Source organism: Phacochoerus africanus, chromosome 3 (genome assembly GCF_016906955.1).
Source record: "Phacochoerus africanus isolate WHEZ1 chromosome 3, ROS_Pafr_v1, whole genome shotgun sequence".
Lineage (NCBI taxonomy): Eukaryota > Metazoa > Chordata > Mammalia > Artiodactyla > Suidae > Phacochoerus > Phacochoerus africanus.
The window spans coordinates 31,352,898-31,375,872 of record NC_062546.1 but is presented as its reverse complement, the minus strand read 5'-3'; the positions used below and the strand labels follow the sequence as shown (position 1 = coordinate 31,375,872).

The 22,975-nt window shown below is 48.0% G+C and overlaps 1 protein-coding gene across 5 annotated transcripts; it reads right to left on the bottom strand.

The window, feature by feature from the left end:
* Nucleotides 1-9,096: 9,096 nt before the first annotated feature.
* AP5S1 (adaptor related protein complex 5 subunit sigma 1) lies at nt 9,097-19,348 on the bottom strand. 5 transcript variants are annotated; one of them, XM_047771538.1, is made up of 4 exons: nt 18,584-18,657; nt 14,412-14,812; nt 12,634-12,822; nt 9,099-10,082 (listed from the first exon to the last, which is right to left on the bottom strand). In XM_047771538.1, exons 3-4 carry the CDS (start codon nt 12,804-12,806, stop codon nt 9,656-9,658), a joined length of 600 nt encoding a protein of 199 aa, XP_047627494.1. In that variant the 5' UTR covers nt 12,807-12,822; nt 14,412-14,812; nt 18,584-18,657; the 3' UTR covers nt 9,099-9,655. The 5 variants fall into 5 exon arrangements, with proteins under 5 accessions (XP_047627498.1, XP_047627497.1, XP_047627496.1 ...); XM_047771542.1 differs by lacking the exons at nt 14,412-14,812; nt 18,584-18,657 and adding an exon at nt 19,006-19,348 and having other exon boundaries at nt 9,097-10,082; XM_047771541.1 differs by lacking the exon at nt 14,412-14,812 and having other exon boundaries at nt 9,097-10,082; nt 18,584-18,656.
* Nucleotides 19,349-22,975: the final 3,627 nt, after the last annotated feature.

Genomic DNA, 22,975 nt, shown 5'->3' with positions numbered 1-22,975 from the left:
GCTATGATGTAGGTCACAGACGCACCTCGGATCCCATGTTGCTGTAGCTGTGGCATAGGCCAGTAGCTGTAGCTCTGATTGGACCCCTGGCCTGGGAAGCTCCATATGCTGTGGGTGTGGCCCTAAAAAGCAAAATAAATAAATAAATAAATAAATAGAAATTGCTGGACAATAGAGATGTTTAGCTTTATTAGCAGCTTCCAAACAACTCTCCAAAGTAGTTGCACCACTTTACATTACTACCAGCAGTATATTGATGGCTCCAGGTGCTCCAGTCCAGTCTTCTTCTTTACCAACACTTGACATGGTCACTTTTTTTCACAGGAAGGAATTTCATGCAAGGAATTAGTTGGTTGCAAAATGGTGAGAAAGTCTAGAGGAGTTGTCAGAAAGCTGCCACTGGAGTAACCGAGTTCAAGAGCACATCACCATAACCATGGTCAGAAGTGAGGCCACTGCACTGCTGCCACCCCCAGCGCCACATGGCTGTCTCAACATCTGGCTGATGGAAGAATATGCTGACACTGGCTCTAGACCCTCACATCTTTGTGTCCTAAATGTCAGGAGAAGTGACAGCAGGAAGATGGCCTCTGCCCCCTCCCCCAATCTCTGGTGGGGCATCTAGTTGTCAGACCTTAATAGACATAACTCTAAGTGCAAAGGGTTCTGGGAAATGTAGTTTTTTTTTTTTTAACTTTCCATCCTCTGCCCAATATACGAAAGCAGTCTATAAGGAGGTAGAGGGAGCCAGATGTACCAGCTGGCTTTTGCTGAGTAAAAAAGCTTCCCACAAAAGTAACAGAGTAAAATAGCAACAATTTATTTCGCTCACAATTTTGTGGGTTGATGATTTGGGGCCAGGCTGTCTGTTGGGAACTGACAGCCTAGGATGGGCTTATTACTGGGGATGTTCACTTTGACTACTTGATAAAGGGATTCACCAGTAGTCAAAGTGAACAACCAGTTTCTCCACCATAGATTTACTATTTTCCCCATTCCCCCCCCCCCTTGTTAGGGCCAGACCAGAAGCATATGGAGGTTCCCAGGCTAGGGGTCCAATCAGAGCTGTAGCTGCCAGCCTACACGACAGCCATAGCAATGCAGGATCCGAGCCAAGTCTGTGACCTACACCACAGCTCGTGGCAATGCCGGATCCCTGACCCAATAAGTGAGGCCGGGGATTGAACCCACATCCTCAAGGATACTAGTTGGATTCATTTCCGCTGCACCACAACAGAACTCCCTCTCTCTTTTTTTTTTCTTATGGCCACATCCATGGCACATGGAAGTTCCTGAGCCAAGGAATAAACCCCAGCCGCAGCTTCAACCCACACCAAGGCTGTGGCATCACCAGATCCCTCAACACACTGTGTCGAGAAGGAGATCAAACCTCCACAGCAACCTGAGACACTGCAGTCGGATTCTTCACCCACTGTGCCACAGGGGGAACTCCTCAACCACTTTTTTACTCACCTTTCCCAGGGGCAGAAATCACAGGCCTGTGCTAACAGCCAGTCATAACTTTAACCTCTTTCAGAACACTGAGGGGAAAGATCACTCCTTCTCATGAATAGAAATGTAGAAAGCAAGGCTGTTTAACTTCAGAATACAGGGGCCTTGCAGCAAGAAACTTGCAGATGCTACATGATGTTTCCTTTGCTGTAACAAGCAGCTTATCATCTGGGAAAGACTTGTGATCCTGGGCAGTACCAACCTTGAGAGACAACAGACAGTCTGCTGTTTCTCACTGCTTCACAGGAGAAAGAAAAAGTTGTTACACGGTGATGCTGCAGAATCTCCGGCCCCAAGGGGTCTCCTACAAACCACCTATTCATTCATGTATTCATTCATCCAATATACATGGGATGGCTGCTACGTGCCAGGTGTGCGCCAGGTGTTAAGTATAATGTAGAAAATGAGAGCCACAATATAAATCCCCCTGGAGGTTATAATCTGATGGGAAAAAGAAACATTAAACTAGGAGTTCCTATCGTGCCTCAGTGGTTAACGAATCTGACTAGGAACCATGAGGTTGCAGGTTCGATCCCTGGCCTCGCTCAGTGGGTTAAGGATCTGGCGTTGCCGTGAGCTGTGGTATAGGTTGCAGAGGCAGCTCGGATCTGGTGTTGCTGTGGCTCTGGCATAGGCTGGTGGCTACAGCTCTGATTAGACCCCTAGCTTGGGAACCTCCATGTGTTGCAGGTGCGGTCTTAGAAAGAGACAAAAAAAAAAAAGAAAAAAGAAACATTAAACTATACAGCATATAAATAAACACATGTAATGGGAGTGGGGTGAAGAAAGGTGTTAAAAATTAATACCTGCCTCTTAAGGGAAATATATATGATTCATCTCTGGAAGGACATATTTTTCTGTGGTCTTTTTTCTTTCTTTTTTCTTTTTAGAGCTGCACCTGTGGCATATGGAGGTTCCCAGTCTAGGGGTCGAATCGGACCTATACCACAGCTCACTGCAACGCTGGATCCTTAACCCATGGAGCGAGGCCAGGGATTGAACCACAACTTCATGGTTCCTAGTCAGGTTTGTTTCTGCTGCACTACGATGGGAACTCCTTTGTAGTCCTCTTTAACTTACCATATATATTAGTGGGGAAAGAAGTCTTGCCTGAGAATTTAATCATGTCCCATAAGAGTTTGTGATTTCAAAGCAGAATTGAATATGTGCTTTGAGCTGCTCAAGATGTAGCCCTGGAATAGTCTTTTTCTTTCTCTTTTTTAATTGGGCACAGCTATGCCATCAAGAGATAGGCATAGAACCAAGTTCGTGGTGGGCAGAGCCCTAAACCATTCAGTATCAACAGGAAAGAAATGAGGGTGCTGAAGACCAGAGAGCACAGAGCACAGGGAATGCTCAATGGGTACAGAGTACGTTTCCAGTGATGAAAACCTGAAAATAGATACAATTTTGTGAGTATACTTAATGCCACTAAAGTGCACATTAAAAAATGGCTGCTGTAGAAAGAAAAAAAGAAATGTTTTTAATGGTTAAGGGAGTTCCCACTGTGGCAAAATGGGAGTCAGTGCCTCTGCAGTACCAGGACACAGGTTCAATTCCCTGCCCAGGGCGGTAAGTTAAAGGATCCCACGGCTTCGGCGCAGATTGCAACAGCAAGTCGGATCTGATCCCTGGCCTGGGAACTCCATATTCCTTGGGCGGCCAAGAAAGAGGAAAAAAGGTAAGGAGTTCCCATTGTGGCTCAGTGGGTTAAGGACCAGACATTTTCTCTGTGTGGATATGGGTTAGATCCCTAGCCTCGCTCAGCGGGTTAAGGATCTGCATGGGTCACAGGTGCAGCGTGGATCCACTGTTGCTGTGGCTCCTGGTATAAGCTGCAGCTGCAGCTCTGATTCGTCCCCTGGCCTGGGAATGCCACAGGTGCAGCCATAAAAATAAAAATAAATAAATAAATAAATAAATAAATAAATAAAAAACCCTTAACTGTGGCGAAGGAGTTCCTGTTGTGGATCAGCAGGTTAAGAACCCAACTAGAATTCAACCAGTGTGGGGACACAGGTTAGTTAGATCCCTGGCCTCACTCAGTGGGTTAAGCAAACTGGCCCAGGAACTCCACATGCACAGGGCAGCCAAAAAAAGAAAAAGAAAAGAAAACAAATGATGCCAAGGAGACACGTGATGTGCTGGGGCAGTACCAAGTGGCTCACTTCAGGAAGGATGAGGGCTCAAGCAACTGGGATTGGAACACTAAAGGATGGGCCAGCTCCACAGGGATGGAAGACTTAGAACCACCCAGAAGGCAGAGATCTGGGTCATATAGGTAAGCCTCATGAAATCTGTAGCCTGCAGGATATCTCCTAGGTTAAGCTAAACTGACTCCAGTGGGTCCATTGCGATGCAGTTCCTGCCTTGTTGAAATAAGAGATTCATCTTCAGGAAGTGATTTTTCCTTTTCTGTGCTTTCTGGGGTCTGCCAAATTAAAAGGATTGGGTTATGGGGGGAGATAGCTATGGATGACAGGCAAAGGAGGACCAAGTAGTGCATAATTGGAATCCCTGATGGGAACAAAAACAATGAAATACATTAGCTGTTTAAAAATATGATTCAGGAGTTCTTGTTGTGGTGCAACGGAAACGAATCCGACTAGGAACTATGAGGTTGCAGGTTCGTTCCCTGGCCTTGCTCAGTGGGTTAAGGATCTGGCGATGCAGAGAGCTGTGGTGTAGGTTGGATCTGGTGTTGCTCTTGCTGTGGCTGTGGTGTAGGCCGGCAGCTGTAGCTCTAATTCAACCCCTAGCCTGGGAAACTCCATATGCCGAAGGTGCAGCCCTGAAAAGCAAAAAAAAAAAAAAAGTATGTATATATATATATATATATATATATGATTCAGGAAAATGTTTCTGAAATACAAAAAGGATTTCAATCTATGTTTGGAAAAAAATACCATGTTTATACTAAAAGATATATTCTATTAATATTATTAGAAAATAAAGAATCTTCGGGGCACCCGGGCAAAAAAGAGCAAGTATACAGCTCCAAAAAATGTTTCTGAACATACAAGAACTCAGGGACATTGTTCTTAAAAAGTTTTACAGAGTTCCCTGGTGGCCTAGTGGTTAAGGATCCAGCATTGTCACTGCTGTGGCATGGGTTCGAGCCCAGGAATTTCTGCATGCCTTGGGAATGGCCAAAAAAAAGAAAAGGAAGTTTTACAGAAATAGGAAATCAAAAAGAAAAAAAAAAAGAAACTGCATATTTTCTAGAAAATATCAATAGTGAAAACACTACATATCAGAACCTATAGGATATAGCCAAAGCAATGGTCAGAGGAAAATTCATCATTTAAACACTAATGCCAATTTTTTAAAAAAGATTAAAAACAGAAGAACTAATAAGCACCCTTGAAGAGTTATATAGATAAACCAAATAAAAACAGAAGGAATGACTTAATGAAAATAAAAGCAGAAATTAATGAATTAATGCTGGTTTGTTTGTTTTTTTCTTAGATGCTGGTTCTTAAATACTCATTATATAGTTCTAAGCACCTTTTTGTAAATGGGAGCTATTTCACAGTAGCTTTTTGGTTTGCTAAATGAACTATAATATAGCTATGCAATGGATAAGAATAAAAAAAAAAAGAATGCTATGTACTGCTATAAAAAGATCTCCAGGATACACTGCTAAGTAAAACAAACAAGTCCAGAACCCTATATATAGTAGGCAGCCTATTATGTAAGAAAACAATGTGAGCAGAAGGTAAAATAAAAATACACGTTCATACTTGCTTGTATTTGTATAAAGAGAGATAGAAAGATGTAGGAAACCAGAAAGCTATTATCCATCAGGGCATGGGGAGGGGGGAACAGGGTGGATGAGGACAGAGGCAAGACCAAGCTTTTCAGTAAAAATGTTTTTTATCATTTTAATTTCTAAACTATGTCAGCTACTTAGAAAATAAAATTTAATTAAAAAAAATAAACATTTAAAAAATTCAAGCCTGGCCTAAATGGGTTCGCTGGTAGTTGACCAAACATTTAGGGAAGAAAATATACCAATTTGCTAAAATCTTTTCCTGAAGGTAAAGAAGGAGAGGAAACATGTCCCAACTCAATCCAAGAGGCCAGCATTCTCATTTACCAAAATCAAAGGCATATAAGAAAACTGCAGATCAGTATCACTCACAAACATAGATGGAAAAATCCTCAACAAAATATTAGCAAATAGAATCCAACAGTGCATAAAGAATCATATAGCATCACCAAGTGAGATTTATCCCAGGTATGCAGAGCTGGTTCAACATTTGAAAATTACTTAATACGTCACACCAACAGACTGAAGAAGAAAAATCACATGATCATATCAATAGATACAGGAAAAGTAATTGACAAAATCCAACACCCATTCATGATAAAAACTCTCAGCAAACTAGAAATAGAAAGGAACTTCCTGAGAGTTCCTGTCATGGCTCAGTGGTTAGTGAATCCGGCTAGGAACCATGAGGTTGCGGGTTCGATCCCTGGCCTCACTCAGTGGGTTAAGGATCTGGTGTTGCCGTGAGCTGTGGTGTAGGTCGCAGACGCGGCTCAGATCCTGAGTTGCTGTGGCTCTGGCGTAGGCCAGCAGCTACAGCTCTGATTAGACCCCTAGCCTGGGAAGCTCCATATGCTGTGGGTACAGCCCTAAAAAGACAAAAAAAAAAAAAGGATTAAAAAAAAAAGAAAGGAATTTCCTCAACCTGATAAAGAACATCTACAAAAACCTAGAAACAACATCATACTTAATGGGGAGAAACTTGAAGCTTTCTCACTAAGATCAAGAGCAAGGCAAGGATGGAGTTCCCCCTGTGGTGCAGTGGGTTAATAACCCAGCTTGTTTCTGTGGAGGCGCTGGTTCAGCCCAGCACAGCGGGTTAAGGATCCAGCATTGCTTCAGATGTCCAGATGTCACAGCTCCAGCTCATATTCAATCCTTGGCCTGGGAACTTCCATATGCCACGGGTGCAGCCAAAAGAAAAAAAAGAACAAGGCAAGGATGTCTCATCACAACACTCCTTTTCAACATTGTACTGAAAGTCCTAATTAATGCAATACAACAAGGAAAAGAAATACAATGTTAAGTAAATTGGAAAGGAAGAAATAAAACTCTGTAGATGACATGACTGTCTATAGAAAATTTGAAAGAATCAAACAAAAACTCTTGGAACTAACAAACAATCAGAGCAAGGTTACAGGATGTAAGGTTAATATTCAAGTCATTCACTTTCCTCTATACCAACAATGACCAAGTAGAATTTAGAATTAAAAAACACATTACCCCAGGCATTCCCTTGGGGCACAGCACGTTAGGGATCTGGCATTGTCACTGCTGTGGCACGGGTTTGCTCCCTGGCCCGGGAAATTCCTTATGCTGTAGGCATGGCCAAAAATAAAAATGATGTAGTATATATATACCCAATGGAATACTACTCAGCCATAAAACAAGAATGAAATAATGCCATTTGCAGCAGTATAAAAGGACCTACAGATTTTATTTGCCTTTCATTTAGAATTCCATAGCTTTTATTTTTATTTTTTTAATTTCATGATTTTTACTTTTTCCATTATAGTTGATTGCATGTAGGGATTATCATACAAAGTGAAGTAGCCAGAAAAAGAAAGACAAATACCATATGTTATCACTTATATGTGGAATCTAAAGTATGACACAAATGAACTTACTTATAAAACAGAAACAGACTCACAGAGAACAAACTTATGGTTACCAAAGGGGAAGGGGGTGGAGGAGGGATAAATCAGGAGTTTGGGATTAGCAAATACAAACTACTATATATAAAATAGATAAACAGCAAGATCCTACTGTATAGCACAGAGAACTATATTCAGTATCTGTAATAAACCACAACAGAAAAGATTTGAAAAAGAGTATGTATATATACATACAACTGAATCAGAAACTATCCCATTGCACATCAACTGTACTTCAATAATAATTTTAAAAATACATTACCAGAGGTCCTGCTGTGGCTCAGCAGTAACAAATCCAACTAGTATCCATGAGGACACAGGTTCAATCCCTGGCCTCATTCAGTGAGTTAAGGATCCAGCAATGCTGTGAGCTGTGGTGTAGGTTGAAGACACAGCTTGGATCTGGTGTTGCTGTGGCTGTGGCGTAGCCTGGCAGCTAAAGCTCTGATTGGAGCCCTAGCCTCGGAACTTCCATATGCTGCAGGTGTGGCCCTAAAAGACCCCAAAAAAACTACCATTTACATTAACATCCCCCAAAATGAAATACTTAGGTATAAAGCTAACAAGATATAGGACTTCCCACTGTAGCACAGTGGGTTAAGGATCCAGCATTGCTGCAGCTGTGGCATAGGTCACAGCTACAAATCAGATTTGATCCCTGGTCCAGGAACTTCCATATGCCATGGGTACGGCAAAAAAAAAACCTCTGATGAAAGAAATCAAAGGAGTTCCCTCATGGCTTAGTGAGTTAGGGATCTACAATTGTTACTGCTCTGGCTCTGGTTACAAATGTGGCACGGGTTCAATCCTTGGCCAGGAACTTCTGTATGCCATAGGCATAGCCCAAAAAAGAAAAAAGAAATCAAAGAAGAACTAAGTAAGTGGCGAAATATTCCCTGTTCATGGATAAAAGACTCAATACTGTCAAGGTGTCATTTCTTCCCAACTTCATCTGCATCTATTCACTGCAACCCCAATTAAAATCCTAGCAAGTCGCCGTGTACCCTGTATAGCACCTAGCAGAGTGTCAGATCCAAGGCAGGCTCAATGAAGGTATAAAGTAAGCCTAAGAAGTTGTCGTGGAGAAGTTCCCATCGTGGTGCAGTGGTTAACGAATCCCACTAGGAACCCTGAGGCTGCGGGTTCGATCCCTGCCCTTGCTCAGTGGGTTAAGGATCCGGCGTTGCCGTGAGCTGTGGTGTAGGTTGCAGACACGGCTCGGATCCCGCGCTGCTGTGGCTCTGGCGTAGGCTGGCAGCTACAGCTCCGATTTGACCCCTAGCTTGGGAACCTCCATATGCTACGGGAGCGGCCCAAGAAATGGCAAAAAGACAAAAAAAAAAAAAAAAGAAGAAGCTTCTTGGGGTCATACCTGACCAAACTGACATCCAGCTCAGGGCCAAAGAGGCACTTTCTCACATGAGCACATGTGCATTTGTCAAACTGACAGAAATGGAGGGTGAAATCACAGACTTGAGGCTTTTAATTCCAAATGAGAATGACAGCACTGGACCTCTTACACCCACCTGACACCGCTTTCTCTCCCCCCAGATAAAGTAAGCCCATGATTATCTCAAGGCTGCCGGTGGGTGTGGGCCGGGCCCAAAAGGGGCTATGGAGCCCTTCTGCTGAACGTTAACATCTTTGTGAACCGTGGTGGGGCTGGACACCAAGCAGACCTTCACCAACAAAATCCTTAATGATGGAGTTCCTGTCGTGCTTCAGCGGAAACGAATCTGACTAGCAACAATGAGGGTGCAGGTCTGATCCCTGGCCTCACTCAGTGGGTTAAGGATCTGGCATTGCCATGAGCTGTGGTGTGGGTCACAGACATAGTGCAGATCTGGAGTTGCTGTGTCTGTGGTATAGGCCATCGGCCCAGCTCCAATTTGACCCCTAGCCTGGGAACCTCCATATGCTGCGAGTGTGGCCCTAAAGACAAAAAATAAAAATAAAAAATAAAAATCTTTAATGATGGTGCCTAAGTAGGTGCAAAGGCAGAGGCCAGCTCCCTGACCCTAGAAATCTGAGATGCCTTTTGTGCTACAATGACGACGGGTTGGAAGAAGAAAGTGGGCTGAGTTCCAAGTGGCCGCTCCTTACTGCCCCAGCATTAGTGGCTGGCAGATTGCTGGGGGTTGGCCGGCAGGGATGGGAGAGTGTGGGGTCAAGGACGAGCAGGGATGGCCCACTGCGGCAGTCTGAGTAAGTCATGAGGCAGCTCTAGGCACAGGATGTTCTGTGACTCCTCCCCTCCAGCCTCTCCCCGGCCCCCTTTTCTGCCAGCTTGTCCCATCCATTTGTCCTACATGCAGCAGCACTCCAAAGCTGGGCACAGGCTGGGAAGGAGGTGGGTGCCAACCTCTACCTAGTTGTGTGTCCATCCATTCCCGTCTTCCCTCCTTGCCCTGGTGGGAAGTCCCAGCCCAGGAAGAGGTCAGCGGGGACAGGCAGCACTGAATTCCTTCTCCAGACCCTGGACAAACTGGTCATTGAGGAAGAGCAGCTGACCATGGGGCAGGAAGCGGGCAAGGATGCCCTCGATGCGGTCAGCACGCAGCAGGAGGTTGGCACCAGGGACCAGCAGCCGGAGGTGGTCAAAGAGAAGGCGTGCCAGCAGTCGGAGCGTGCTCTCTGCCAGCAGCAGGTTCTCGTGGGCATCTAGCACCAGGGCAAAGCCTAATGAGAGCACCCCTAGCCACACCACTGTCCGAGGCTCCTGGAAAGGGTCCCCTGCCGCCAGGCAGAAGGCTCCACATGGGGCCTCATGTAGGGGCACCGGTTCATCCGAAGACTGGGGCTGCAGGTCCACAGAGGGCCGGCCACATGCCTGCTGTTGCAGCTGGCACATGGACTCCACCTGCCTGCGGAGAAGAATAGGTGGGTCACTGATTTCTGTCATCCTCAGGATTACCCCTGGAGTTGGGAGCTGCCACTGTCCCCATAACTAGATGTAGAAACTAAGCCCCAAAAAACTAAATGACCTGGAGTTCCCGTCGTGGCGCATCAGAAACGAATCTAACTAGGAACCATGAGGTGTTTGGGGTTTGATCCCTGGCCTCACTCAGTGGGTTACGGATCTGGAGTTGCCGTGAACTGTGGTGTAGGTTGCAGACGTGGCTCGGATCTGGCGTGGCTGTGGCTGTGGTGTAGGCCAGCAGCTACAACTCCAATTAGATCCTTAGCCTGGGAACCTCCATATGCCGCAGGTGCAGCCCTAAAAAGACAAAAAAAAAAAAAATTTACATGGCCTGCCCAGAGCCACAGAGCTGGGAGCAAGAGCCCAATGGGAATCCAGGCACCAGCCTCCAGGCCCTGAATTTTTCCACTCCTTGTGGCCATGAGAAGGCAAGTTTTGAAAACTGCTCCCTGGGCTGGGAAAGGGCACTGGCAGAAGAAGATCCTGCTTCTACATACTGCTTCACAGAGGCCTCTTCAATATTTCAGTAAGAGATAAGCAGCAGAGTAAAAGCCACATCCAACCTCTCCACCCTCATCCCATCTCGCAGCTCTCTGTAAATAAAAAAGAAAAACCAGAGTTCCTATTGTGGTGCAGTGGAAACAAATCCACTAGTAACCATGAAGTTGTGGGTCTGATCCCCGGCCTCGCTCAGCGCGTTAAGGATCTGATGTTGCCCTGAGCTGTGGTGTTAGGTTACAGATGAGGCTTGGATCCTGCACTGCTGTGGTTATGGCATAGGGTGGCAGCTGTAGCTCTGATTCGACCCCTAGCCTGGGAACCTCCACATGCTGAGGGTGCAGCCCTACAAAGTAAAAAGAGAGAGAGAAAGAAAGAAAAGTCTTCCATTTGGACATCCAGGCTTTTAATTTTTGGGTTTTTTTGTTTGTTTGTTTTTGTTTTTGTCTTTTTAGGACCAAACCCTCGGCATACGGAGGTTCCCAGGGTAGGGGTCAAACTGGAGCTATATCTGCCAGCCTACACCACAGCCATAGCAAGGTGGGATCCAAGCCATGTGTGCAACCTATACCACAGCTCGCAGCAATGCTGGATCCTTAACCCACTGAGTGAGGCCAGGATCGGACCCGTGTCCTCATGGATACTAGTCGGGTTCGTTAACGTCTGAGCCACAAAGGGAACTCCCATCCAGGCTTTTTTTTTTTTTTTGTCTTTTTGTCTTTTTGCTATTTCTTGGGCTGCTCCTGCGGCATATGGAGGTTCCCAGGCTAGGGGTCTAATCGGAGCTGTAGCCGCCGGCCTATGCCAGAGCCACAGCAACGCAGGATCCGAGCCGCGTCTGCGACCTACACCACAGCTCACGGCAACACCAGATCCTTAACCCACTGAACAAGGGCAGGGACCGAACCCGCAACCTCATGGTTCCTAGTTGGACTCGTTAACCACTGCGCCACGACGGGAACTCCCCATCCAGGCTTTTGAAATCACTCTCTGATCTCTCATGAATCACCTTCCAATTCGGGCCATATGTAGGGCTGCCCTGCAGTGATAACCCCCCGCCCAGAACAGAGAGGGCCAGGAGATTCTGGCATCTGCTGGTTCGGTTTGGGTTTGGGTCTGGGATGGGAAGGTCTAATACCAGCTATGCCACCTGGAACATGTTTCCCAACTGTGCTCAGTGGGTCCCAGGCTTTTGGGAGGCTCTTTTCTTGGCACAGATTCCCATATACCACATTCTCTCTCTTCCTTAAGAGATTCATAAGGCTTAAAGGCACCCTAAGGGCCGGGAAAAGTCCTGCCCTGCAAAGCATATTTAATCTGTACTGCCAACACTTGAATCCCAGCTCTTTCATTTTCTAGCTACATTAACCTTGGGCAGGTTAAACTCTCTGTAGTTCAGTTCACACACCTTGTAAGGTGGGGATAATGTACCATTCTCAAAACACTGTTTCAAAGATAAATTGAGTTCATATACATGAAGTGCTGAGAACATGAATGCATAGCATATACAGGCTCAATAAATGCTATCTATGATGATAATAGCATTATTATTTCTTTAACCCTTTTTCATGTAATACTTGTGAACAATTGTGGAAGACTGAACTTTGGTTTTTTTGGTCTTTTGTCTTTTTAGGGCCGTACTCATGGCATATGGAGGTTCTCAGGCCAGGGGTCTAATCAGAGCTGTTGCTGCTGACCAGAGCCACAGCAACACCAGATCCAAGCCACCTCTGCAACCTACACCACAGCTCATGGCAACGCCGGATCCTTAACCCACGAGTGAGGCCAGGGATCGAACCCACAATCTCATGGTTCCTAGACAGATTTGTTTTTGCTGCGCCGTGACCGGAACTCAATGGACGACTCTTTGAAAGTGCTACTTTAAAACTTTCTCTCTGCTTCTTAGTCCTCCTGTTTTTCTTTTTCCCCCCAGAAAACCTATCACGATTGGTGTGTGTTCAACGAAGGCCTGGGGTGGGGCCTTACTGTGTGGTTACCTGGCCACAGCCAAAATCTGTTCCTTTCGGAGGAGCCTGTCCCTCTCAGCACCGTGTGGCTGTAGGTCATCAGGTGACTCCTCGGCACCAAAGACACAGGAGTAGAGCACTCGGCAGAGGCCCTCCTCAGCTTTCGGGGCCCGCAAGGTGTGGATGAGGAAGGCGTGGACCATGGCTCTGGGAGGGACACTGCAAGGAAGCCAGAGACCTCAGTGAGACGAGCATGAAACCTCAGCAGGGAAAGCAATCACAGAAAGGGTCTGGCTAAGCTAGGTCTGGGAACCTGTCTGGAGGCTGATCACTGCTCCTCTATGTTCGCCCAAGATACATGCCCAGCCCCTGAACAAGCAGCACCTCTGCCCACAACAGGGTACTGCAAAGAACTCTTAGACAAACCCAAACCCAATTCTACATAAAACTGACCAGGAATCTTCAAAACTGTCAGTCATCAGAGTCAAGGGACACTGGGGAGCTGCTCCAGACTGAAGGAGGCCAAGAAGATAGGACAGTCAAACCACAAGCTGGGCTGCAGTTTGGGATGGATGGGATCCCAGGTGGAAAATAGAGCAGTTTCAATATAGGGCATTATTATTAGGACAACTGGAGGCATTTAACAGGTTCGATAATAGTCCTGATCAATGTTACTGATTTTGAATGTAAACCAAAGTTGAGTCTTCCAAAATTGTTCACGAGTATTACATGAAAAAGGGTTAAAGAAATAATAATGCTATTATCATCATAGATAGCATTTATTGTATTGTTTTTAGAAAATACACAGTGAGGTGCCTCTAAATATAGAGGTAAAGGGGCATCATATCTGCAACTAACTTAGTTGAATAAGCATATGTGGAAGTTCTTTATAAGAAGAGTCTTGAGGAGTTCCCCCTGTGGCACAATGGGATCCACAGCATCCCTGCAGCACTAGGACACAGGTTGCATCCCAGCCCCCAGCTCAGTAGGTTTAAGGATCCAGCACTGCCACAGCTGCTGTGTAAGTTGAAACTGCTACTCCAATCTGATCACGGTCAGGAAACTCCAAAAGCTTTGGGGCAGCCAAAAGAAAAAAAGTATTGAAATTATCTATAAGCTTGAGATCATGTCAAAAGATCACAAGAAGCTTCCACTGTGGCATGGGTTAAGCATCCAACTGCAGAGGTCTCCAGTGGCTGCAGAGGAGCAGGTCCGATCTTCGGCCCAGCACAGTAGATTAAAGGACCCTGCGCTACCGCTACAGCGGTATAAGTTGCAGCTGCGGCTCAGATTCATCCCTAGCCAGGGAGTTTTCATACACCGGAAGTGTGATCATAAAAAATTAAAGATCACGAAATAATAAAATAGTAATAATAATAGTAACTCAGTGACCAGCCCAGGATTGAAAAGCGGTGGGTAGACAGTAAGCAGACATCTGTAGCTAAAGATAAACAGATCGTCAGTTTAAATTGGTAAAACTGGGTCCCGCAGACCTGACGCTGACCTCGGCTGACCCTCTATCCGCAAGAATACGTCATCAGCCTTCGCCACCGCTTTCACCGACACCCCCTCCCGCCCCCCGCCGCTCACCAAAGAGAAATGGTGAAGGCCAAGGTCCTTTACGTCACTGCCTCGCGCAATCCTGAGGCGCAGTGCATTTGGGGGGTTGTAGTTGCTTTCCGCAGTTAGCCATGCCTAAGGGGAGCGCTCCGGACTGAGTGTGCTTTGCAACCCCGGGCGGCTGTCCTCGAGGCGTGGTGCTCACCTTTACTTCCGTGCCCGCGAACTCCCACCAACAGGACACTTACCTCAGCTACGGGGGAGCAATGGCGGCTACGTGGCCCCTGGGCGCCAGCGCTCGCCTGTAGCGGGGGCGCGCCCGAGCGTGACGCTCTTAGGGTGGGCGGGACCTTAGGTCCCAAGCTGAGCTCCGGGCCAAAGGGGTAGGCCGCCGTCTGGCGCCTGGATCTCGGGCGTGGGCGGCTTTCACAGTCTGGCCAGAAGCCCCTCGCTCAGAGTTCACGGTGCGGCCCAGGCTGGTCACTAGCTGACTGGGTACGCAGTGTTGCCCCTCGAAGCCCGGACCAGCCGAGTCCCAGGCCATTTCCCAAGGCGGCCTCAAGGGGGCGCTGCGACCCGACGCGTGGATCCTCCGGAAGAGGGGTGGATGTGAAGGTGCGGGGACGGGTTCTCAAATTGGCCAGTGTCCCTGGAAATCACAGGCGGGCCGCCCGTTAAAATTCAGGTTGCTGGGCTTTACCCCCGGGAATGAAGACTTGGGAGGAAATATGCATATTAGGAAATTGGGTTGGAGGGGCCTTCTGGGTTGTAGGTTCCTGCGGTGGGTTAAGACTAGGGCTCCGTATAAAGTGGGACAATTAAAACTCTGGTCCCAATGCTGTCACAAGCTATGTATCCCTGGCAGGTCAGTCACTTTTTCGGGCCCCAGTGAAGCCCCATAGCGGTTAGTAGGCTGATTAGTTTTTCCTTTTACACTCCCACCTCTAACAAGCTCTTCCCTTGTCCCCTTTTTGAGGGAGGCCATCTAAAGTACAGTGAAAGGGAGTTCCCTCGTGGCTCAGTGGGTTAAGGATCAGGCATTGTCACTGCTTTGGCTCTGGTTAGAGCTGTGGTCCATGTTCCACCCCTGGCTCTGGGAACTTATGCATGCCTCAGGCATGGCCAAAAACATAAAAACACCAGCAAAGGGACTTATACCTTAAGTCTGAAAGGGGCACTGTAGGCACTTCCCAACTGGAGGCTTGGGTTGGAGGTGTTTGGGGCCCTGCCAGACTTGCCTGGGCCTCATTGCCTGCCTGGCCCCCACCCCCCACCTCTACGCACATAATCCTTTTACCTCCTGGCATGTGAACTGCTGCAACCTCCCCAGAGGTGTTCTGTGCCTCAGAGCCCCACACTTGCTGTTCCCTAGGTGTGGCCTGCCCTTTCCTCCCCTTTATTATCCCTTCACAATGTGCTCAGACCAAACTGAGGGGAAGCCTTCCTTCCTGGACTGCCCATTAGGATTCCACTGCCCTTTTTATGCCCATGGTGAGGGTCTGCCCATGGTGCTGCTGTCTCCCATGGGGCACACCCTGGCTGTGGGGCCCAGTTTCACTCTAGAGGGGTGTGCACAGGGCAGGCCTGGCGCTAACACTCCTGGGTGACTGAAGAAATGAAAGGTAGGGCAGGGGAGCCCAGGCAGGGACCCTGGAATGCAGTCTGGGCCCCTTTGGCTGTAGGACCTGGGCATAGGGGCCATGAAGGGAGGCTAGAAGAGGTGGCCTGGGAGCTTGCTGGGGCGTATGGGCATTTTGGACCATAGGACCAATAAATAAACACATTTGTAAGTGGAGGGGCCTCAGCCACGAAGCTGCGATGATGCTGGCTCAGTTCCTGGTCCCTGGTCCCTATCACTCTCAGTCAGGATCTGTGTCTGCCAGCTGATTATAGCAAAGAGCTGGCAGAGGGCACTGGTTGCTGGGGGCCACCTGGCATCTGGAACAAAGTATTTCAGCCTCTGTCCACTCCTCTGGCAGTGAGTCCACTCCAGGCCCCATGCTACATGTGAGGTACATGGAGGGGACAGCAGTGAGAAGCTGGCCTGAGCTGCTACTCTGGTGGTCAGTGGGGGATCCAGATGGAGGTGGTGTCCTAATAAGTGGGGCAGATGGGTTCCAGTCCCAATATTCGGCAGCCTTCAGCCAACTTGTACCCCCAAGGTCAAATGCAATGTGCTGAGGACAGCGAGGCAGGAAGGAGCCTGGGTTCCCCAGGATGCTGCCAGGACTTCTTGCTGAGTGAGGAGCACATGTTTATTTTGTTAAACCGCTGTCTGTGGGGTTTCTGCTACATGCAGCCTACCTCGAGTGAGTTAAGTGAGGCAGCGTGCGAAGTGGTCAGAGTGGAGCCTGACACACAGTAAGCATTCCGTAAATCACTCGATGTTGACAAAGACTAATGCAGAGGCAGGATAGGAGGAGTCAGAGAGGCCTGGGTCAGCACTGGAAAGCAGGCGGGGACTTCTGGTCTGATGGCAGCTCAGAAGGAGGCGGGGGTGGACAGGCAGACCTTCTGCTTCCTGGTATGTGCATGTTCGCGTGTGCCAGGCTTTTATAGCAGTTACCCTAGAGATTGTGGCGGGGCCAGGCACACAATAAGTGAAGAGGGGTCTGTGAGCAGAGTGTGTGTGTGTGTGTTGTGTGTGTGTGTGTGAGAGAGAGAGAGAAAGAGAGAGAGAGAGAAACAAAGCAGGGAGAAAAGTAAAATTAAACAAAGTGCTACCAAAAAATACAGGAGCTTGAAAGAAGCAGCTGGCTGGATTTGCCTGCCTAGATGGGACCAAGGGCCACACCTTTCCGTTGTGTCCCCTCCCCCTCCTCTGGCTGTGGGCAGAGGTGCCCATTGCCCCACTCCCCAGCTCTGCTCTTCTCAGTGGTCCTCTGAGTTGGGGGTTCTGCCTGAAGCCCCTCTTATTGGCCCCTTCCACACACTCCCAGCCTCCATTGTTCTCTACCCCATGTCAGGGTGAGGCCTGCCCCACAATGTTGGCCTCTTCCACTCCCCCTTGATGCCCACAACCCGAATGCACATGGTGACTGATACTGACTCAATTTAGACAGTAGGCTCCTTCCCCCCATCCACCCAAGCCACTGCATGGGCCCGAGTCACTGATGGGCAGCCTGGCCCCCATGATGGGAAGCTCCACTACTTCTCCCAGACATCAGGACCAACCCTCAGGTGCCACTTACACACCTCCAGGGTCAGGGAGCTCACTTGCTCAAGATAGCCCCGTTGGCTTTTTACAGCTGGAAACCCTTGATGCTTTTCACAAACCTTGGAGACCTCAGGCAGATGGGTTAAGCCACCCCTTACTTCTGGATGAGGGAGGGAAATTAGATGGAATCTGCCAGCCCCAGGCAGTGGATATTTTGAATGTCTGATAAGACTGATAAGAATGGAGTTCCCACTGTGGCACAGTGGGTTGAGAACCTGGTGTCGCTGCAGCTGCGGCATAGGTTGCAGCCTGTATCTCTGATTCAATCCCTGGCCTGGAAACTTCCATATCTAACCAGGAGTTCTCTTGTGGCACATTGGATTAAGGATCTGGTATTGTTACTGCAGCGGCTCAGGTCGCTGCTGTGGTATGGGTTCAATCCCTGGGCTGGGAACTTCTGCATGCTGTGGCCCAAAGAAAGAAAGCCAGAAAAGAACATCTAGCCATTTCTCAAACTGTAGAGGAGGAAACTAAGAAGGGATCTGCTTTACTGAGAGTCCAGATGGGCCGAGGTTGAGTAGTATGGTTGCCCTAGAATAAAAGAGACAGACGTAGGGCAAGCCTTGACCTCTCCACCTCCCTGGGGCACCTCAGGCTTGCCCTATGTGGACCACCAATCAGCTTCCTCCTCTGTCTCCACCAACCCCCATCCACAGCCTCCAAACTGCTAACTCTGGTGCAGTAGGCCTCCTGTCTCCTACACACAGCAACTGGGCTTTTCCCTTGTAACCTGTCACCCAAGGGCATGTCCATGTGCAGAAAGGGCCCAAACCCTCAGGTTGGCTCCTTTCTTTTACTGTTTTCAGGTTTATCCTTTTCACCTGTGTGGTCTTGTAATCCCCTCACTGGTTCTAAGTAATAACAGCCACAGCAGACTTGGATGACCCTTGATGTGAAGCAGGCCCTGTTCTTTGTGATTTATATACACCAATTCATTTGCTCCAATCAATAGCCTTTGAAGGAGTAGCTTCACTATCCCCATTTTGCAGATGAGGAAGTTGAGGCACTGAGATCAAGTAATTTTCCTGATGTTACACATGTGCTGAGGGAGGGGTGCAGGTCCTTAAATTTCAGCCTGTTTCAGCCCCTTCCTTTTGTACCCCCTTCTCCATGCTCCCCCCACCCCCATCCCCTCAGAGTCACCAGAGACTGCGCCAGCTCCCACCCCCAGCTCCCAGAAGCCATAACCCCAGCCTAGCTTACCCACTCTAATCCAACCTTGGGAGCTTCCTTCCCACGTGGCTGGATGGACTCCATCCTAGGTATGCCCAATCCCAACCCAGGAGGCGCCCCCTCCCCGAGCCCTCCCCGCAGGGAGCCCCAGGCTCCACGTCTTGGCTGGGCTCCAGGAGGGCGAGGCACTGTGTGATTCGTCCTTTCAAACGCTGCTCTTCCTGCAAGGCTGAGAGCCGGGAGGCCCCACGAGGCAGCTCAGGCCCAGCCACGTGAGGCCTCTTCCCTTCCCGCTGCCCCAGGCCCCGCTGACTCAGAGCCTGGCAGCTGCATCACTGCCCCTCCCAGGGGTGTGCGTGCTGGTGTGGGCCGGGTGGGGCAGAGGCTGTCCCAGCAGCACTGCTTGGCACCCACACAAACTCCCGTGTGGGTTGGGTGGGAATGCTTCTTACCTTCTGTCCCATAACCGTCTTCTTTGAACAATGGAATGAATAACTTCTCATCATCCAACATTCTCTCAAGGCATGAATTTCAAGGCTGCAGCACAGCAAGTCCTCCACCATTACTCAACTTCCCTCTCCTGATTGTTTCCAGATTCCATGTGGCTATAGACCTCCTTGTATAAACAATCCTTCATTTCTGTACCAGCAGTTTTATTGCTTCTGGAAAATAGGGTGCCTCTGTGTTCAATTCCGGGGATAAAGACTTTTTAGAAATCTAAATTTCTAAATGGTTGTGAACTGTTGTCACTGGACAGATTCAAGCCAGTGACCTACAGTTAGTTAACTCCCAAGAGTCACTTAAACTTTTCTAAGAATCTGACTTGAGGGAGTTCCCATCGTGGTGCGGCAGAAACGAATCCAAGTAGGAACCATGAGGTTGCGGGTTCAATCCCCGACCTCGATCGGTGGGTTAAGGATCCGTCATTGCCTTGAGCTGTGGTGTAGGTTGCAGACTCAGCTGGCTTGGATCCTCTGTTGCTGTGGCTCTGATGTAGGCCGGCAGCTGTAGCTCTGATTGGACCCCTAGCCTGGGAACCTCCATATGCTGAGGGTGCAGCCCTAAAAAGCAAAAAAAGAAAAAAAAATCTAACTTGAGAAAAAAACTAAGACTAAGATCAGGTATTTTGGTGTAGGAGAGTCAGAAAATGGGCTGGGACCTCTGCTCTGCTCCATCACAGCATGTAGGTTCAGCCACTTGATAGTTACGAGAGCTCTTTGCTATAAACAGTCACATTTTCTAGTTAAGAAATAACATTTATCAATTTTGATGAAAATATGGAGCAACAAAAGTCTCAGACACTGCTGGTGAGAGAAGGTAAGCTGGTATAGCAACTTTGGAGAACTATGTGGAAAATATACATGCCACAACCTAGTGGTTCCACTCCTGGCATAGTCCCAACACAATCTGAAATAGTTGTAAATAATCCATGGAGGGCAGAATGAAAATGTTCTATATTTTAATTGTGGTGGCAGACACCAAACCGCATTCATCAAAACCCACCAAACTATGTATGCAAGAGAGTGAATTTTACTGCGTATAAGTTATACCTTGATTTTTTTTTGGCCACACCCATAGCATGTGGCAGTCCCTGGCTAGTGATCAAAACTGTACCACAGCAGTGACCACTACAGTGACAACACTGAATCCTTAACCCACTGCACCACAATTTTTTTAAATTTAAAAGCCAGAAGGGTGTTCCCATTGTGGCTCAACGGTAACAAACCCGACTAGGATCCATGAGGATGCAGATTCAATCCCTGGCCTCACTCAATGGGTTAAGGATCTAGTGTTGCTGTAAGCAGTAGTGTAGTTCACAGACATGGCTCAGATCCCGTGTTGTTGTGGCTATGCCATAGGCCCCCAGCTACAGCTTCGATTCAACCCCTAGCTTGGGAACTTCCATATGCTGCAGGTATGGCCCTTAAGAAAATAAAAAACAAAGATAAAAGCCAAAATAGAATGAATAATTCAATTTGGGGATATATCCATATAAATGGAATACTACATAGCAATGAACAAGAACAAACTATTGCTAAAAGAAACATGATGGATCTCAAATTCATTATGCTGAGTGCAAAAAGCCAGATACCAAAGAATATTATTTCATTTAGATGATGCTCAAAAACAGGTGAAACTAATCTTTATGATAGAGGTCAAAACAGTGTGGGTAACTAGGAGGGAACAGGAGGGAATTCCCTGGGATGCTAGAAATGGCCACATTTGAGCTATGTGTTGCCTCCTCTCATCTGTGCTTGATGTGTAAGATGTGTATCTTTTAGAAAGTGTCAGTTTTCCCCCAATTTAAAAAGGAAACATTTTTTTCAGGTATGTTCTGGTGGCCTAGCAGTTAAGGATCGGGCGTTGTCAGTGCTGTGACACAAGTTCGATCCCTGGCCTGGGAAACTCTGCATGCCTTTGGCATGGCCAAAAACAAAAACAAAAAAGCAACACAAAAAAAATATTTTTAATTGTCATTGCAAGTTATCTGGTGAGCAAATACGACTTGGCCAACTTGGCCAGGCCAGGTACAGGTGGCTCTTTACTTGGGCCCAACCCCAAGCAGCTTCTTAATCCTGTGAGGGCTGCACAGAATTCCTGCCCCGCCTTGGCCCAAGCAAAACAACCTTTAAAACTGGCTGGCAGCCCAGGATTTTAAACTGCTTCCTTGCCTGATCCACTCCCCTTTTAGAGCATCCAGGAATAAAGTTTGAGCTTCTCTTCCTGGCGGGAAGGGAGTTTTTGGCACCTCTGCCGCATCCCCTGAACTTCTCTCTTGGAAGTTTCATCCTCGCTTGACCAGGGCCCCCCTCTCTGCCTTCCTATTCTGACTCCCCTGCACAATGAGCTGAATACTGAGCTCGTGTGCTTAGCAGGCACTAGGTAATAGTGTCTCGGAGTTCCCGTTGTGCTGCAGCAGAAATGAATCCGACTAGGAACCATGAGATTTGCGGGTTTGATCCCTGGCCTTGCTCAGTGGGTTAAGGATCTGGCGTTACTGTGAGCTGTGGTGTAGGTCACAGATGCAGCTTGGATCCTGTGTTGCTGTGGCTGTGGCGTGGGCCAGCAGCTGTAGCTCTGATTGAACCCCTAGCCTAGGAACCTCCTCCATATGCCACGGTTGTGGTCCTAAAAAGCAAAAAAAAACAAAACAAAACAAACAAAAAAAACGTCTGGAGCAGACTCAGTGCCCTGTGACCACAGCTGTGACTCTGATGGTGGGTTGTGAGTAGGGCAGATGTGGCCGCAGCTGTCAGCACACTTGGGCGTTGTTAGATACTCAGCACCATTGCTTTCTTCTCCCCACATGGCCTGATCCAGATGGACAGAGTGGTAAGATGACTCAGAGCAGAAGCTGTGGGGCAACCTCGCCCCCCTTTCATGCCCTCTGAGCCATGGTGGGAGGTGAGGAGTGGGAGAGTCCTGGGAAGCTGCTCTGCTTGTATCTGCTTTGTGACTTGGGGCAAGTGAGTGCCCTCTCTGAGCATCCAGCTGCCTTCCTCCTCATAAAACCAGACCACCTGAACACTCAGGCTGGTGTAGGCCAAGTCTCAGCATGACTGTGCCCAAGGCTCATTCTCTCCCCTTCCCCCACTTCTCCCTCTTTCTCAGGGGTCTGCACAGCTATTTTCCCTTTCCAGGGGCAAACTGCCTCACTCGAGTAAACACTGGCCTTAGTATCAGCAGCCTACTTAGGACCAGAGGGTGGGGGTGGCATCTGGAGGCTTCAGCATCCTTCCTTCCCCAAGTGGAAGTCCAGCCCCCCGATACCACCCTTCCACCTGTTGTGCCCTTGCAGGGGGCTCTAGACCAGAAGAGAAGACCAAGTCTTGGAGCAAAATAAACTTGGGGGGTGGGGGAGGGAAACAAGCTGGAGACAGGGTAAGTGTCCTTTAGACTCAGCCTGGGAATCTGAAGTCCTTCTTACTGCTCTGGTAAGAAAGCCTCCATATTCTCATCTGCACAATGGAGCAAATAATCATGGCAAAGTAGACGAACTTTGACAGAAAGCGGTAGCGACACCTGACATGTGGGTGTGCACTCCATCTTGGGCAGCATCTTAGACGTTTGCAAAGGAATCCCAGCAATCACAGCTCATATTTACGGAGCAGGGTCATTTGCATTTTCTTAATGTAGGTCTGGACTAGAAACTGGTTCTCCCAGATCGGCCGTTCCCCACTCTCTTGAACCTGGAACCTTCTAGTAGATGCTGGGTGTTGTGGGTACTGAAAGTATCCCTGATAGAGCACGGGGGCTTCTGGGAGGAATTAACATTTGAAGTTGAATCTTAAAGGAGAAATAATGGATAGGGGAGAACAATCCTGAGGATAATACAGCAGATACAAAGAAAAGGAAGTGTGAACAGCAACTTTTAGGGGAGTTCAGCAAAAAGTGGGGAATGAGGCTGGGGAGGACCAGGTC

What these genes read in the sequence shown, in the direction of transcription:
- AP5S1 (XM_047771537.1), bottom strand. Translation starts at nt 13,082, where the DNA reads ATGACTGACAGTTTTGAAGATTCCTG. An exon ending in GACAGTTTTGAAGATTCCTG is followed by an intron (nt 12,823 to 13,056) that starts GTCAGTTTTATG and finishes GCTTCCTTGCAG; the next exon opens with TGTCCCTCCCAGAGCCATGG. An exon ending in CAGATTTTGGCTGTGGCCAG is followed by an intron (nt 10,083 to 12,633) that starts GTAACCACACAG and finishes TCTTCTCCGCAG; the next exon opens with GCAGGTGGAGTCCATGTGCC.